Here is a 15,216-nt window from a genome sequence, read left to right as displayed (position 1 = left end):
CCCTGCAGAGCTCCCCAGCTCGCAGAGGGTGAGCTGCGCTCTGCTCCAGGCATGGCTCGGGGCTGGGGGCTGGCCGGGTTTCCTTTAGCACCTCTCTCTGCCGGGGCAAGCAGTTTCCACAGGTTTTTGACAGAAAAATGCTGGTTTTGTTGACGTTCCACATTTCCTGTGGGTAAAAGCAAGATGAAGCACTATGTTCCTGGTGTTGTAGGGCCTGCATCAAAATATTTTACTTTGTTGAACGGAATAAAGCAGCTGAGGACTCAGTGTGGTAATAGCTGTGACCGCTGATCAGCCACTTGATTTCACACCCTATTTTTTATACTGAAGTGCAAGATACTATTATTATTATTCTAATCCCGTGTGGGTATTTGTACTTGACTTTTTACAAAAGCGTTCCATCGGAGATGTGAAACCAAGTGTTGTCCTCGGAGGCACGTTAATGCCCAAAGCTGGGTCTGCTCTGCCATTACGCAGAGGGTAGTTCTACGCAGTCATTGTACTGTTGGTCTCCAGCATATTGCTTTGGGATTTCTGGAGTCATGCAAGCTGCTAATAAACAACCCATGTCTTTCCTACAGATGGATCCCTTTCCTTCATACAGCAGTGCCGGTGCAATCCACCCCACACCCATCACACCTAATCCCTTCTTGGAAGCAAATATTGAAAGAGAAAAAAACCCCAACACAACGCATGAAATGAGGAAGAAAGAAAAGTAACGCCCAAGGAGCTTGGCGGAGCCTCGCATCCCCCATGCGAGGAACCGGGCAGCTGATTTCCAGCATCCCAGGTGATGTAATGTTAGTTTAACGGCCGTACACACCTCCGTGTGCTGATGAGCAGAGCAGGCAGGGGCAAGTAGCCGCACAGGCAGCTCTAGAAGCCGCTAGCAAGAAATGCACCTCGGTGTATGTGTGAAGTGATCGCCACACGCTCTCTGTGCCCCTTTGATGCTGGGAAGGAATGCTCTGCTTTCTGAACCAAAGGCACTCCAGCTTGCCTGTGGGCTATGCGGAAATATGGGAAGGTAGAAGCAAGCAGCAGCTTGTGCTGTCAGGGAGGAAGAGCAGTCTGGAGTTCGTAGCTATTATACTGCATGGTACAGCTTTTAAACGAGGTGGCCTGAGCCCTCGCAATGGTTAAAACCCGACTTTCTCTCCGCAGGGTTGTTTGTTGCCCTGGTGCGCTGGCCGTTAGCAGTTAGCTTTTGCTCCCGTCCAGTCCGTTGCAGCAGGTTGATGGGAGATTATTGGGTTCTTGCCTGAAATCCCACTGCGGTTTTTTTCAGTCTTGCGAGGCGCTGTGTTTCTCTCCAGCGGTCTTTCTGAGGCACAACTGGGGAAACTGTTCCTGTTTGTGTGTCTGCGACCGACGTAGCTGCCACTTTTACTACACGTGAGGCGTAGGGGTTTTTTGTTCCCTCTTTCTCCAACACTTTCTGGGTAATGCTTTCCGCATTTAGTATCAACCCACGGTCCTTTTCTCAGAAAACTTAACAGAGTCACCCCAGCTATATTTCTGTGGGGGTGTGTGTGTTTATACATATGTGTGTTAAAAATATCCTCCTTAATTCAGGTACTATTAGAATATTCCATTAGCTGGGTATTAGTTTACTTAAGCCAAGCAGCAGTTTAAAAGTGGTCTCAACCATCTAGGCATATGCTGTCTGGAAGGAGTTTACCACTTCTGCCCAGCTCTGGCTGGCAGGTCCCGGTGGTTTGAGGGGAACCAACCTGAAGAGTTCCCTGAAGAGAGGCAGGATGAGAGGAGGTGGGTGCTGCTCCCAGCCTGGTCCCCCCACCGAGGAGAGGGGGCTCGGGGCTGGGCTTCCCCTCCAGCTGCGGGGCTGCTCCTGCCTGCAAGTGGAGGGGGTGCTGGCCTGCAGCCACCAGCCCTGAGACAGAGAGGGCATTGACTATCGATTACTGCTCCTGCAGACAAATTTACATATAAAAGCCGAAGGGGAGAGAGAACTAACAGATAAGCTTGCCCATTTTCCAGGTGCTGGAAAGCCTGACTGCCTTCTTTATACAAACACAGGTTTAAATACTATTCACCTCGGGGGTGTGGATGAGTTTATCTTGGTTGGGAATCCATGGAAATGACTTTTAACCCCTAGCATTGTAATAGGTTGCCCAATGCATCTATATAAACATGATGCATATTTATAGTGTAATGATCCCTAGGGTTCATTAAATACCATAACAAGGACTTTCGGAAAGCAGCCAGATAGCCTGCTCCTCCAAGCTATATTAAGAAAGGCCAAACTGTTACAACAAAATAAAGATGTTTTTTGTTTTTTTGTTTTGCTTTTTTTTAAACTAACTTTGAATTACTTAGCATGGTCTCTAAGGGATTATTGTTTCATGTACCTTCTCAGCATTTGAGATCTGAAGAGTCCCATGAAATACTCTCTGCAGGCAGCAGCCAGTTAACCCTTTGGTGTTTCCATTGGGGACATGCCGCTCTGGAGCGCTTCCTGGCTTCCCAGGCACCAGAACATTGCAGGCAGTAGCAGCTTTCAAGCACAGGTCTGCGCTGAAAAACAATTATGTACAAACACATATGGCAAGGTCCCGCAAAATTTAAGAGGGTGAAATCAACAGCAGGCCACACAAATTTAATTAAAGTCCATAGAGATTAACTCTGGAAAGCAGTACACATGAATAAAAAAAAAAAAAAAGGCAAGTTTTATGAAGCTACAAAATGCTATATATGGCTTATGGTGTGTTAGCAAAGTTAGGGTTGAACCAGTATACAGTAAAAAAAAAATAAATCACTTCTGGTGCTCAAGAAAGAAAAGATTCTGCAGTTCATTACATGGCTTGTCTGTGTTGGTGCTGCAGGGCTAGAAGAAATAAAAAGTAATAAAATCTGACTTTGTCTCTAATACCAGCAGATCCAAAGCTAAATATGCAAAGGCACAGTTCTGTTTTGTAAGATAGTACCATTTTTCCACAGCCTTTTCTGAGAGAAAAACCCCCACATTTTCGGAGTGAGGCGCAGGATTTTACAGTTCCCTTTGCAGTGGCATTTTATTTCAGAAGTGTTTTCAGTGACCACAGTATCTTTGGGGATGCTCGTGTATCACTAACAGCAGAGGTAGAAAAGAGCTAATTAGTCACCTACCCCTTCCCCTAGCCAGTAACATGCTGCACCCTGCATTGCACCTCCGGGTGCTGGACACGGGACGTGGCACATCCTAGGAGAGCGGCGCGGAGCACGAACCCGCCCGCCTGTCCCGTCCTCCCACGAGTCACCCACCGCCGTGGCCATGCTGCCTGCTTCAGGCACCCCGTGCCAGCGGGGAAAACCGTGCGGGTGCCTCCAGCCCCGTGGGGCTTGGCAGGCTTCGATGTGGGATGGGGGTCCAGAACCGTGGGCTGGCGTTTCTTGTGTTTGACTGGGAAATAAAGCTCCTGGGCTCCAGATTCACCTCCTCTGGGGAAGTTTTGCTGGTTTCTGGGGACGTGGTCTCTGCGGGAGGGTGTACAGGATTTGCTGAGTGAAATGGGGAACAGACCAGCGCTGGAGGCCGACTCAGCAGCCATGCCACAGCGAGGCATCCCCGGCAGCCAGGCTTCCCCTTTTCCACAGGCCTGGTAGCGGCGTGGGGCAGGAGTGGGGCCCCGTCCCAGCTGCCTTACTGGAGTGCATGCGAGGAGATGCCCGTTCAGTTTGGATAAACCACCAAGGTGCAAAGATTTTTAAAAACTTATCCAGTTTGGCTAAGCCTTTATGGATTGGTGAAACGGGCTGGAGAATTACCAAAAGTTGCTGCCTGTTTCCATGTCTGGTGCTTCCTGCTGGGGCCAGGAACACCAGCCACCCTGCCCTGCTCACGGGAATTTCAGCAGTTTCACTTCCATGCCCAGCCCAGGGCAGAATGCCCGTAAGCAGCAAGAACAAAAAGTAACCGTTAAAAAAAAGAGAGAGACACGTCACAAGTGTTTCATAATTCGGAAAAGATTTACCAGCAGAAGCTACAGCTGACCGAAAATGGACAAGCTCTGACTGGGATTTGGTGTGAAAGGAACCTGTAGCCTGTCGTTCCTGGGTACGGTCAGTACAGGTGGACTCCAGGAGGATGCCAAGGTTTGAAGGGGACAGCAGGACTGGTCGTGTTGCATTACAAACCGCTGGAGGGCCCAGCCCCTCTCCCCTACGGGACCCCTGCCTCGGCGGCAGATTTGCAGACCTGTCCGACCTCCCTTGCTGAGCTGCCCTTGGCTTTCTCACAGCCCTGCCTTGCGCGTTCCCGAGGGTCACAGCTTTGAGCCTGCTGCTGTCACCCCCCTACAAGCCCCGTTGTGCCCGGGGGCAGCAGTGTGGACCTGCCTCTCTGGCGCGACCAGCACCTAACATACGGGTCCCAGCGGTGTGAGGGAGCTGGACGCGAGGCAGGGGCGGCCATGGTTTGACTTCGGTCCCACCCGTGGTTTTCTGCATCAGGCTTGACTGCTGTCGGCCTTTTCCCATCCATACAGATGCTGTACGTACACAAAGTCTTATTAAGAAAGGATTGGTCTGAATGTTGACACATGTTTTGGGGGAGGGAAACCTTCTTTTAGCTGAACTCCTTCATCCACCTCTAGTGCCTCCTCTGCCCCAAAGAAAGGGCTGTTCTCATTCACTTCTTTCACTGCAGTTAATTAGTAAGTCCGAGCCAGCCCGTCCTCAGGAGCTGGTGGTTCCCTTAATCTCTCTGTTGCTAGGGCAAGCCGACATGCTCCACTGGTACCAGTTCCAGCGTGATGTGGGGGATTGTGGAAAGAAAGGGGAAAGGGCTGATCAAACAGACTCCGATTAAAAAAAAAAAGGAAAAAAAAAGAAAAGAAGCTCTTTTTGATGAGGCTGAGAAGTACACAATGGGGAAAAGCACAGGGTGAATGATAAGGCCTAAAGGAGCTCATTAAATTGAGGCAAGCTGAGCAGAGTTACCTTATTTCACTCCCTTTCTCCTGCCACCCCTGTGATGGAGAACTCTTTTATCAAAGTGGAGGGGCAGGATCACTTCCTTGCAAAATGTTTGATAGAAATAAATGTACAATTGTTTTCCTGAGAGTTTTTGTAAATCAACCCTTTAAACATTTGTAAAGCAAGCTGGAGCCTCAGCAAAGGGTGCTGCTTGACAGAAGTGTAGGCTGCAGGTGAGAAAGTCCCATAGCCCATTACAATTTCCTCCTCTCAGCTCATCCAGCCTCCTGAGAAATAGCAAGATGAAAGTTAAGTAGGACACATGGACCTCAGGGATGACAGAGGTCAAATGTGAAATGTTTGCCTTGGAAATGATGTTGCTTACTTTATTTGATCTGCACCAGTCTTTACAAAACCAGAGTGAGCATAAGATGTGAGAAGATTCATGCATTGAGACAAAGTGCTGCCTAGCAAAATCTCACACAGTTCTTTCCTTGGGATCTCTGGCAAGTGCCTTTCCTCTGACTGCGGTCAGCATTTGCTGCCTCAGGAGAACAGGGATCCCACCACAGCATGTCTCAGTGAGTGCAGATATCTTGAAGAGCTAGAGAATGCAAGAGGCTGCAGGCTGATAGGGAAGCTTCTTGGAAGGTCTGTGCTCAGCAGAAGAAGCCAGGGTAGGGCTTGATCCCTCGCTGGCAACAAGGACAGTGGCAGAGTGCAGTAATTGACATTGCCTTCTTTCTTTTAATCTGAAAACTAGACAGATTGCTTATCAGAGCTGTACTTTGAGAGTCCGCATGTACGATGGATCACAAAACAGAAGCGAGCACCTGCCCCATGCATCCTCTTGCTCATGAGAGTCATGAGATGAGCACTGACTTTGATGTGAGGCTTCTCTTTTTGCAGGGACAGAAAGGGGTGGCACGGCTGCGGTCCTGCCAGCCAGCACAGCTCTGGGCGCTGAGGCAGGGTGGGCAGTGGTGGCAAACGGCATGTTTTCTCTGCAAAACTCTGCCAGGCTTAGCTAGAAAATTTCCACAGATCCTTGCTGGTTTCTCTTGATCCTTTCCTCCATGGGCCCTAAAGGAGGCTGGTTTTTTGGAAAGCCACCTCATAGTTCTTATTAAAAAGCAATCCGTTATTGTAAATAATTATGTTAACCTCCCTTGCCTGGAGGTCCTTCTCTCCACCTTAATACCTCCCTCTGGCCAAGAATTCCCCTCTTGCCGTACAGGTGAGGCACATGGACTGCTCGCTTCTGCTGCAAGGGATAAAGTTAGCTATTTCCAAAGATAAGGTTAGCCTTTAAATGTGAAAATACATTTTTATAAATCTCTTCTCCTACTTCTAATAGTTTCCCCTCCCTTCCAGCTATAGGAGCACACAGGAACCCTTGCTGCATGGAGAGTGCCGGATTTTCCACATGGCAGCTCAGCCTGAGCACAGCTTTACTGTTTTAATCTCTTTCAGGTATCAGCCCATCCTTCTGAAGGCTGTTGTAAGGCAATTCTTTTTTTGCTGAGGGATTCCCTCTGAAGAGAGATCAGGTGTTTGGAATCTAGCACATGCCCCACTCTCGTTTCTCTGTCCTCCAGTCTTTCTATCAGAGCTTTTGCCAGCAGGACTGTAGCCAAAGGTATGATGAGACATGGTGGAGTGGGGAGGTGTCACAGTTGTCCCTTACTTTGCCTGGCTGAGCCATGCTAGCAAACAGGCTGGTTTTGCTAACATAATCTGAATTAGTAAATGCATTCCTCACATAAACATAGCTTTAGATAATGGCATGTACTGGTAGGGAGAAACTTTATTTGCTAGGGACCTTTCATTAATGTTGGTCGTCATGTATTCACGTGTGTGTGGGCATGCAGATGGTAGTAGCATGCTGCTCCTTCATTCACCTCACCCATCTTCACTCATTTGGGGTCTCATGCAGAGCAGGCAAATGCAAGTTCAGTGAGGCTTTGTTTACTCAATGTGATAGGGATTTGTAAAAAAAAAGGATGGAGAGATAGGCCATTGTAGTCTTCTGGCAGAAGAGATCTCATCCCACATACACCACTATTTGGTTTAATGTCATTTTATACCCATTTTGTACCTGGTGTTAACAGTCATAACGTGCAGGACAGTGGAGAACTTGTCTGTTGTTTGGGGGATTTAATGCCCCCCTGTCTCTTTGCCAGCTTGACAACACACCTCTCCCCCTTCTTTCTAAGCATGGTCGTTTTTTCCTTGTTACTCGACCAGTAGTCTCTGATGATTCCCTATAAAAACTGGAAATGTCTCTGTCATGCTCTCTTGCTTTTTAGATGTGATACATTATGTGCCTCTCTGCATCAGCCTCTTTACACATGGGTCACACATGATTTATACATATTGACATGGGGAAGAAGTAAGACAAGACAAAACAAGATCCAGTGGCTGAAAGCACAACAAATTCAGACCAGAAGGCACGTTAAGAGTGGCTGAACAGGGGGATACTGGGCTATTGGTGCAATTTGCCCAGGCTGAGAAGCAGAGGTAATTTTTCTACCATAGAAAATTTCATGCTAATATTGGATAACAACTGTGTTAGGGGAGGCCAACACAGCCATTATTGTTTGCTCCTAGTGTTAACCTCTAATAATCCATAAATATTCTGTAAGTTTCCATATACCACAGTTTATCAGCAGGGTATTGTGTTATTTGCTTTATGATCTAGATCATTGCTTTGGCTTAACAGCCGTTAGCAGTAGTGACCATGTCCCAGTCTAGGATCTAGGAGGTGCCTGGGATCTCAGGCTTACCTAAAACCCATGCAAGCCTGTCTTCTCCTCTCTGACAACTGGCTGACACTGCAAAACACACAGGAACCCTAAAAACAAAAGCAGCAGAATGGGAAGGAAGGCGACTCACAGCTAGGCAAGGGGCCAGCTTTCTCTGCTTTTTCCTTTGAGTCTCCACTTCTGGAAGTCCCTGCTTGCATGGCCTTACTATCAACTGATGTTTTAGCTGTTCATTTATGGTGAATCATAACTAAAGGGAACCGAAGCGCTATCTGAAATTCGCTTCCTCTTGGGCAACAGAAAGACTGTCTGAACTCCTTCCCCTTTTGGCTGCTTATGCTGCTCTTTTGAAAGAGCACCATTATAGCGGTGTAACACTTACAGCATTGCTGTTACAGCTTCAGCTTCCTCAAGCAGCGAGCTTTTGAGTGTCTTTACTGATGAGAAGAATATGTGACAACGGAAGGTAAGCTAGAGTTTCTGTGCAGGCAGGAGTTTAGCATGATTACCTTACTAGTGAATTTTGAGTTTTTCATACGTATGAAAGCACAAACATGTTCCCCACTCCATCAGCCTAGTCTGTTCTGCCTTCAAGCTTGGCAGGCCAGCTGAGAGGGAAGTGAGCAGAAAAAAGTAACCCAAAGAGAAAAGATGTTTTTCTAATGAGCAGTTGAGATGAACTTGAAGAATACTTCTGGCTGTAAACATTTCTAGCATCTCCAGCATTTGGCACTATGTAAAATTCAGATTTGGGTTAGAAGATTTTGTGATTTGCACCCATCACTTATGTTAAGAACAGGAGGTTAAACAAAAACTGACCAGCAGAGACTGAATGTTCCCAGGTGGAGCCTATCATTTGGTAAGAGGTGGAAACAAAGGTCAGGCTTCTGATCTTTCCTAGACCACGATAAACCAGCAGTGATTCCATTAAATCCACTTACTCAGTAATTAAAGGCATGTCATTTTGGACCTTGGGCAAGTGAGATGTTCTAAAGATGTAGAAAGCACCTTGGAGAGAACAGCAGTGAGCATGGGTTATCCAAAAACCAGAGAGTTCATAGGAGATGTAGATCAACTCAGAGAAATCACTAGCTCTTCTTTGATCTCAGCCTCAGGGAAAAAAGCATTCAGAAGCTGGGCTAGGTATGTGAGGACAAAATCACAAAGGTCAAGCAGCAAAATGGCATCCAATTAGCAAAAGACTTTAAAGTAACAAGTAGTTTTTCCATCACTACTTTAGCAGCAAGAGGAAGACCCAGACAACTGAAAACGTGCTTGCCAGTGGGGAAGAAAGGCTATGGACAGTTCATGGCCAGAGTCCCAGGGTGTTTCATACCTTTTTTGCATTTGTTATCGCTTCAGACAAATATTGCAATCAACGTTGATGACAGGGCGAGGTGAGATCACAAAACTAGAACAAAGACTAGATTAGAAGATCCTTCAGATAATGTTCAAGTCAGTTGGGCCAGATGAATTTCATCCTAGGGTAATTGCTCCAGCCAGTTATTTAACCACAAAAGCTCTAGGCATAACCTCGCCTAGCTTCTGGGATTTTACGGAGCCCAGAGATCATACTTGGAAGCCTGCAAAAGTGCAGACGTAGTTCCTGTCTTTAAAAGGGAAAAAAGGAGGAGCCAGGGATTACAGATTGTTCAGTTTAACTTCAATTCCCGGAAAAATACTGGAACAAACAATCAAACTTTGGTAAGCACCTAAAACAAAACAAAGAGATGAATAATGGCCAGCATAGATTTGTCAAAAACAAAGTGTGTAAAACGGGTCAAATTTCCTTTCATGACAGAGTAAAAAACCCTCGTTGATAAGGGAGAAGCAATAGTAGTCCTATATTTTGACGGTGGTGAGGCTTTCGTCACAGTGTAACATGATACTTCTAAGCAAATTCAGGGAACCTGTGGTAGACGGAGCTGGTCTAGGATGATGCAATATTGATTGAAAAAAACGCACAGACAGAGTATTTATTAATTATTTTTTAAAAAGAGAAAGGTGGATCAAGAAGAGCTGCTTGGGAGTCTATACTGGGTTAGTCTGATTTTAGGTGATTATGAACAGCTTGGACAATGGAATAAAGAATATCATATTCTTGGCTACCACAAAGCCAGAAGGGGACTATGGATATACTGAAATATAAAGCTACAATTAAAAAGTATTTAGAACCAAATGGTCTTAAAAATAGGGTTCATTTGAGTAAGGACAGTTCTCAGTTTCTATACATGGGCATCACCAGGAATGATTAATTCTATCTATATAGGGTGGTGAATTTTTGCCCAAGTAGCAACTCTGCATAAAAAGATCTGAAACATGTTCCAGGTCACAATCCAAATATGAGTTAACTGCTAATGCAAAAAGGACAAACGCCCTCCTAGGATGTGTACTTAGGCATGTACCCTGCAAATAATCCTTCTGCTCAGTTCTCTCTGAGGCTGCAGTTGGAGTGTAGAGTCCAGCCATGGGTGCTGTGCTCAAGACAAGGTCCAGAGGACAGCTGGGGGATAATATCAGAGGTCTTGAAAACCAGAGCTAGGAGGGAAGAATGAACAAACTGACTTTCTTTAGTCTAGAGAAGACTGAGGGAGATAGGGTTACGGCTGTCAAATAAGTGAAAGGTGGCTGGGAAGAAAAGGAAAATAAATTGTTCTCTGTATCCATGATGGATAGGACAAGTAATGAGCTTAAATTACAGAAAAGGAGACTGAGGTTGGATGTTAGAAGAAGGCAAGCAGTAAGGATAATGACACACAGAAGTATCTGAGAAGGGTGTGGAATCGCCATCCTGCATATAGGAAGAGGTTAGCCAAGCATTTGCCAAGAGTGACATAAGAGTAGCGATCCTGCCTTGGGACACGAGTCTGGACTAAGTGATCTCCTGAGATCCCTTCCAGCCGTATAAATCTCTGATTCTCTCCTAGATGCTGGAAGAAGCAAGGCTGACGTTGTGGAGCATTGCAAGTGCTCCACATTTGTGGTTTGTAATGCTCTCATCTGTGCGTGAGAGCCAAGAGCACTCCTGCAGGAGCCGTATGCGCTGCTTTCTGGTTCAGAGGAAAAAAGTTGCAGTGGCAGGTAAAGTCACCAAAAACTGAGACATCCCTGGATTATGAGAATATAGTCCTGCGTGTTTTATCTCGCATTTAAATGTCTCTGGTCCTTACATGGTGATGATACGTGACGCTAACCTTGAAAGCATTGATCAGTATAAAGCAGTCTGTTATGCTGAAACTCTGTCACTCTGACTATTCCTAGGCTCATACGCTAATTGTGGCCTCCTGTAGAGCCAAGCAGAGCTGGCTGTCCTGCTCTATAGAATTCAAGACTGTTTGCTTCCATTTTGGTGGGAACCAGAGGCCAGTTCAGCCCGCAGCCCTGGCACCGGTGACGCAGGCTGGCACTAGCAGTGCTAAAGCTGCCACAGTCTCTGTCTGATGCTGGGGAATAAAAATGTGAGCAATTGTTTTTTATCTGGAGTCCCCATGGGCCATTAGAGACAGAGCTTGCTAAAGATTATTTTCTGCAAGCACTTCCAGAAGTTTGTGTTTCTCTAGGAATTCAATGGAAGATAAGTGGAAAAGGGTACAAGCAGGAAGGACAGAAATACTCTTTTTTTTTTCAGTTTCTAAAGACAGCTTTTACAAACATCAGTATATAAATAGAAAAAAAAAAAAAAGGAGGCTTATTTTAAAGAGGTGGCTAACCCAATGTCCCTTGAAAAAAAAATAGCAGAGAGCAAACACTGAAGTCCTTTAACTCCCTGTCATAATTTATAGCAGGTTTCCAATTGTGAAATCTCTCAGCGATGTGGGACAGATGTTATGGTGAGGAAAATAAAACAAACAGACAACGGGATGGGAAATGCAGAGAAGATGAAATGACACCGTGTTGTAATCCTTATGGGAAATCTGTCTATGGCTTTCCAAAATACTGTGCTGGTGAGCAATTAAGAAGCTAGACGAGCTATATAAACAGAACCACTAGAGGTCTGTAACCGTTCCCATGCAGTTTCCACAGTGAGCATCAGTCTCAAGAGCAGCTTTGGGGAGGGGACTATTTCTGCCCACCATCTTCTAAATGATGCCTTTAGTATTCTGTCCAGAGCTATTTGCGCAAGAAATGCACACAAATGGAGGTTTTCCAGTGCTTGTTCCTGTTCCTATGGCAGTAGATCAAAGGCAATAACAATGCAGAGTTAATTAATTCAGGAGAAGGAATTCCCACTTGCAGCGGTCTTAACCCAGCAGTGGAGGGGAGGTGTCAATCATAAGGGCAAAGGTGCCGAAACTGGCATGGATTTGTGGGTTGTTGGTTTTTTTTTTCCCCCACTAAGGAGTTCAGGGGGGAGTTAAACAGTAAATGTCACCTGAGCGTCAGAAAAAGTAGGGTTTTACATATAACCAATGATTTATAAGCGTGCATGAACCCCCCAGCTGCAAGAAATCTGGACAAAAGCTAGGCCTACAGTCTTGTAAAAAGAAGCCTCTCGGAGGGAATTGTATTTTCCTGTCCAGGTCAAGTTTGGAGAACATCCCTCTCAGCCTTACTCCGAGTGCCCATCACCACATCAAAGACCAGCGGTGTCCTCAAAGGCAGCAAAACCTGACAAAGGGCAAGTTGGGGAGGATTTCATCTCTCCCTGCAACCTTCCAACTTTGTATAAATCACAGGAGCAGAGGGGACAAAATGATTGGGAAGAACCAAGGATTATTGACTTATACACAGAAGAGTGCAGGCAACAGTCCTTGGACGGAGCTAACAACAAATAAATGAAGAAAGACCTTTTGGGAGACAGAGCAAGGGGCTGGCCACCAGGGCACCTGGGCTTTCTAGAATGCCTTAAATACCAGAAGGAAAGGAAAGAGAGGAAGTTGGTTGATTTTACTTGAGCTAGAAAGTACCATGATAGTAATCTGATGCAAATCTAGAATGGGAGATCTTAAAGAGGCCAGCAGAGAATCAAGAAGTGGAAAGAATGAGTACTTGCCCACCAAAAATATATTGTCCCTGAGTGGGAATGGTATAGGAGAAAAGACCACACATGAAGCAAAATATTATGGAATTCTGCTGATGTTAAATGAGTTAATTTCTTCAGATAATGTCTTCAAAAAACATTTTTTTCTCAAACAAATGTTCTAAAATAATGTTTCATTCATATCAGTGGCAAAGCTCCTGTTGACTTCTCCTTCAACAACTGCAGAATATTAAAGATGAAGTCAGTTTAAGAATCTGTTATCCTCTCACTCTGTATGCCCTGTTTCCTTTTCATATGCAGTTCACCTAACCTGGCCTGCATTTCTTTCTCAACATGGGGGAAGTGACCCACATGATCCTTTGTGTGATTTCTGCAAGTGTGCTCCCAACAGACAGCACTGCTGAAGCTGATTTTATAGAAAACATGTTGAACCCTGTGGCCAGTATCTAGTTTGGTGTAGGGCGCCAAATACTTCCAGGGCTGAATCTGCCTACCTGAAATTGCAATGAAGACATTTTTGTCTTGTGCAAAACAGGGACATAGGACTCATACCCAACTAGGGCGAGCTGATGATTTGTCTACCACTCTGTAAAACAGGCATTAATTAGAAAAATCAGATAAAAAAGGACTCAGATCTGATGGCTGTGTCTGTTGCAGGCATCTTAATCATATTTGCAGAAATCCACTGCATAAATTGTTTTAGAAATTGTTTCCTACCTGCAGCCTGTCTCGTCTTTGAACTCCAGCTGACACCATCCCAATGGCACAAAACATTAAGGCTCTGACATATGAGAAGGGATCTTTACATTACAACATCTTACAACCAGTCTTGTGGGGTTTAGCTGGAATCATGCATGCGCTTCCCAACACCGCACGTGGTAAACGTTCTTACCTACACAGAGACCTCTGTGTGTCCATTCATTCAGACACGCCATCTGTACCCACATTTGGGGCTCATGCCAACCCACGTGTGTGTGCATGTGGTTTCTCATCATATATGTTTTCACTGAAAGAGGAAGGTGAGGAAGAATGGGCCTTTTCATTTCCAGGAAGGCCCTGAACCATCATGTTGTATATAGATCTAGAAAAAGGAAGTGCTGCCATTTGGAGGAGAGTTTAGGGGCTCTGAAGAGGATGGGCTCTTCATGCTGGTATATTTAATTTCTCTATTTACTGGATGTTGCTCCATTAAACCGCTTGCAGCATAGCCAAGGACAGGCTATATAAGGCCTAATTGCACTCCCTCATGAAATTCAGTAGAAAAACCCTTGACACCTTCAGACTTGCTTTTGGGGATTTATCATGCATCATATGTTCTTACATTTCCTTGGGAGTTAGTTACATTTTTCACAGTCTTTTGCAAGAGTTCAGTCCCTTTGCTAAAACATTACAAGAGCTTTCTCATACCGTACTGGGTCAGACCCCAGAACTGGTCGGTCCAATCTTCCGTAAAGCACTCCCTTGGGCTGCAGGGGTTGGTAGAAGACTCGCCAAAGGCCCAGCTCATACTAGATCCAGCCTGTCACGCAGAGCCAGCATGCGTGAGAGGACAGCACAAAAGCCACAATCAGGTAGGACCCATATGCTGTAACAGAGGGAATGGGGTAAGTCTCAGCCCCAAGGCAGAAGGAGGTGAGGTGATGCCTGCTGGTGACATTGCTTTTGAGACAGGAGATGTTAAAATTTGTTATTTAAAAAACATTATTTTTGGTATCTTATAGCCAGCAGGTTCTTTTGGCACAGATGCCCCTCATCATTGCACTTCAGACATTATTGGAGTTTGCCAGTAGGGTTCTAGGGAGAGAGGGCTATTTGCTTCATAGCTGGATCTTAGAGCCAAAATGCTTACTGCAACCTGAGCTTTAAAGGTTTTGCATGTTATTAAGAAAGCAAGCTGCAGCCTGTCCTCTTCCCCTCTCCTTTCTTGAGAGTGGCTAAAGTACTGAAAATACGACACATGCGCACTGCCTTTTAGCTGGCTTCACAAAAACACCTACAATAGTGTAATTTTTATGTTAGTAACACACATGAAAAGAATGTGTGAAGCCTAGGAAAGTATGCAAAGACTGATAGTAGTTCTGTGTTTAATGATACTGAGATACGAGGCTGGCACACCACACTGCAGCATGCAAGCTTCTGGCTTTCTGAGCCAGCCTTTAAGAAGAAGGCTGAAGAGCGTTTGCATCCTGTGTGCCATTTGTCTTGTCAGGAATGTGCTAAAAACAAATCACTGTATATTTGTAGTGATGGCTGGAGTTGGCCCAGTCCCCATGTGAGTGAGATTAAGGCATTCTGCTTTTTGTGGTCCCTGATAAGGTGGAACTGTCTGTTATGGATGGCTTGGATTTTTCTCAGGGGCATCACTGGGAAAGGCAGGCTGATACCTACACTGTGAACTTCCATACCTTAAAACATTAGGAATTCTTTTGTTTTGCCTTAAATTTGAGTTTTCTGGGGAAGAAAAAGGTCCTGATATAATTTTATTTTTAATGCATAAGTGCAGTGTTCCAAGAAGTATTTTTATCTGTAAGATAGTGATTGACACTCTCAGGT

The 15,216-nt window shown here is 45.4% G+C and overlaps 1 protein-coding gene across 3 annotated transcripts in view; it reads right to left on the bottom strand.

Moving 5' to 3' along the window:
- RAD51B (RAD51 paralog B) overlaps positions 1 to 15,216 on the bottom strand; it is a 457,119-nt gene that overhangs the window by 16,002 nt on the left and 425,901 nt on the right. For all 3 annotated transcript variants that reach the window (XM_075030457.1, XM_075030458.1, XM_075030459.1), the window contains exon 12: positions 2,373 to 2,538. Coding sequence is in view for 1 of the 3 variants with exons in the window: in XM_075030459.1 (XP_074886560.1) it covers positions 2,522 to 2,538 (17 nt within the window). In the remaining 2 variants the exon portion in view is untranslated. The remainder of the gene's footprint in view (positions 1 to 2,372; positions 2,539 to 15,216) is intronic.

This window comes from Buteo buteo, chromosome 6 (genome assembly GCF_964188355.1).
Source record: "Buteo buteo chromosome 6, bButBut1.hap1.1, whole genome shotgun sequence".
NCBI lineage: Eukaryota > Metazoa > Chordata > Aves > Accipitriformes > Accipitridae > Buteo > Buteo buteo.
Note: the sequence above shows the minus strand (reverse complement) of the source record. Positions and strands in the feature narration are given on the sequence as shown.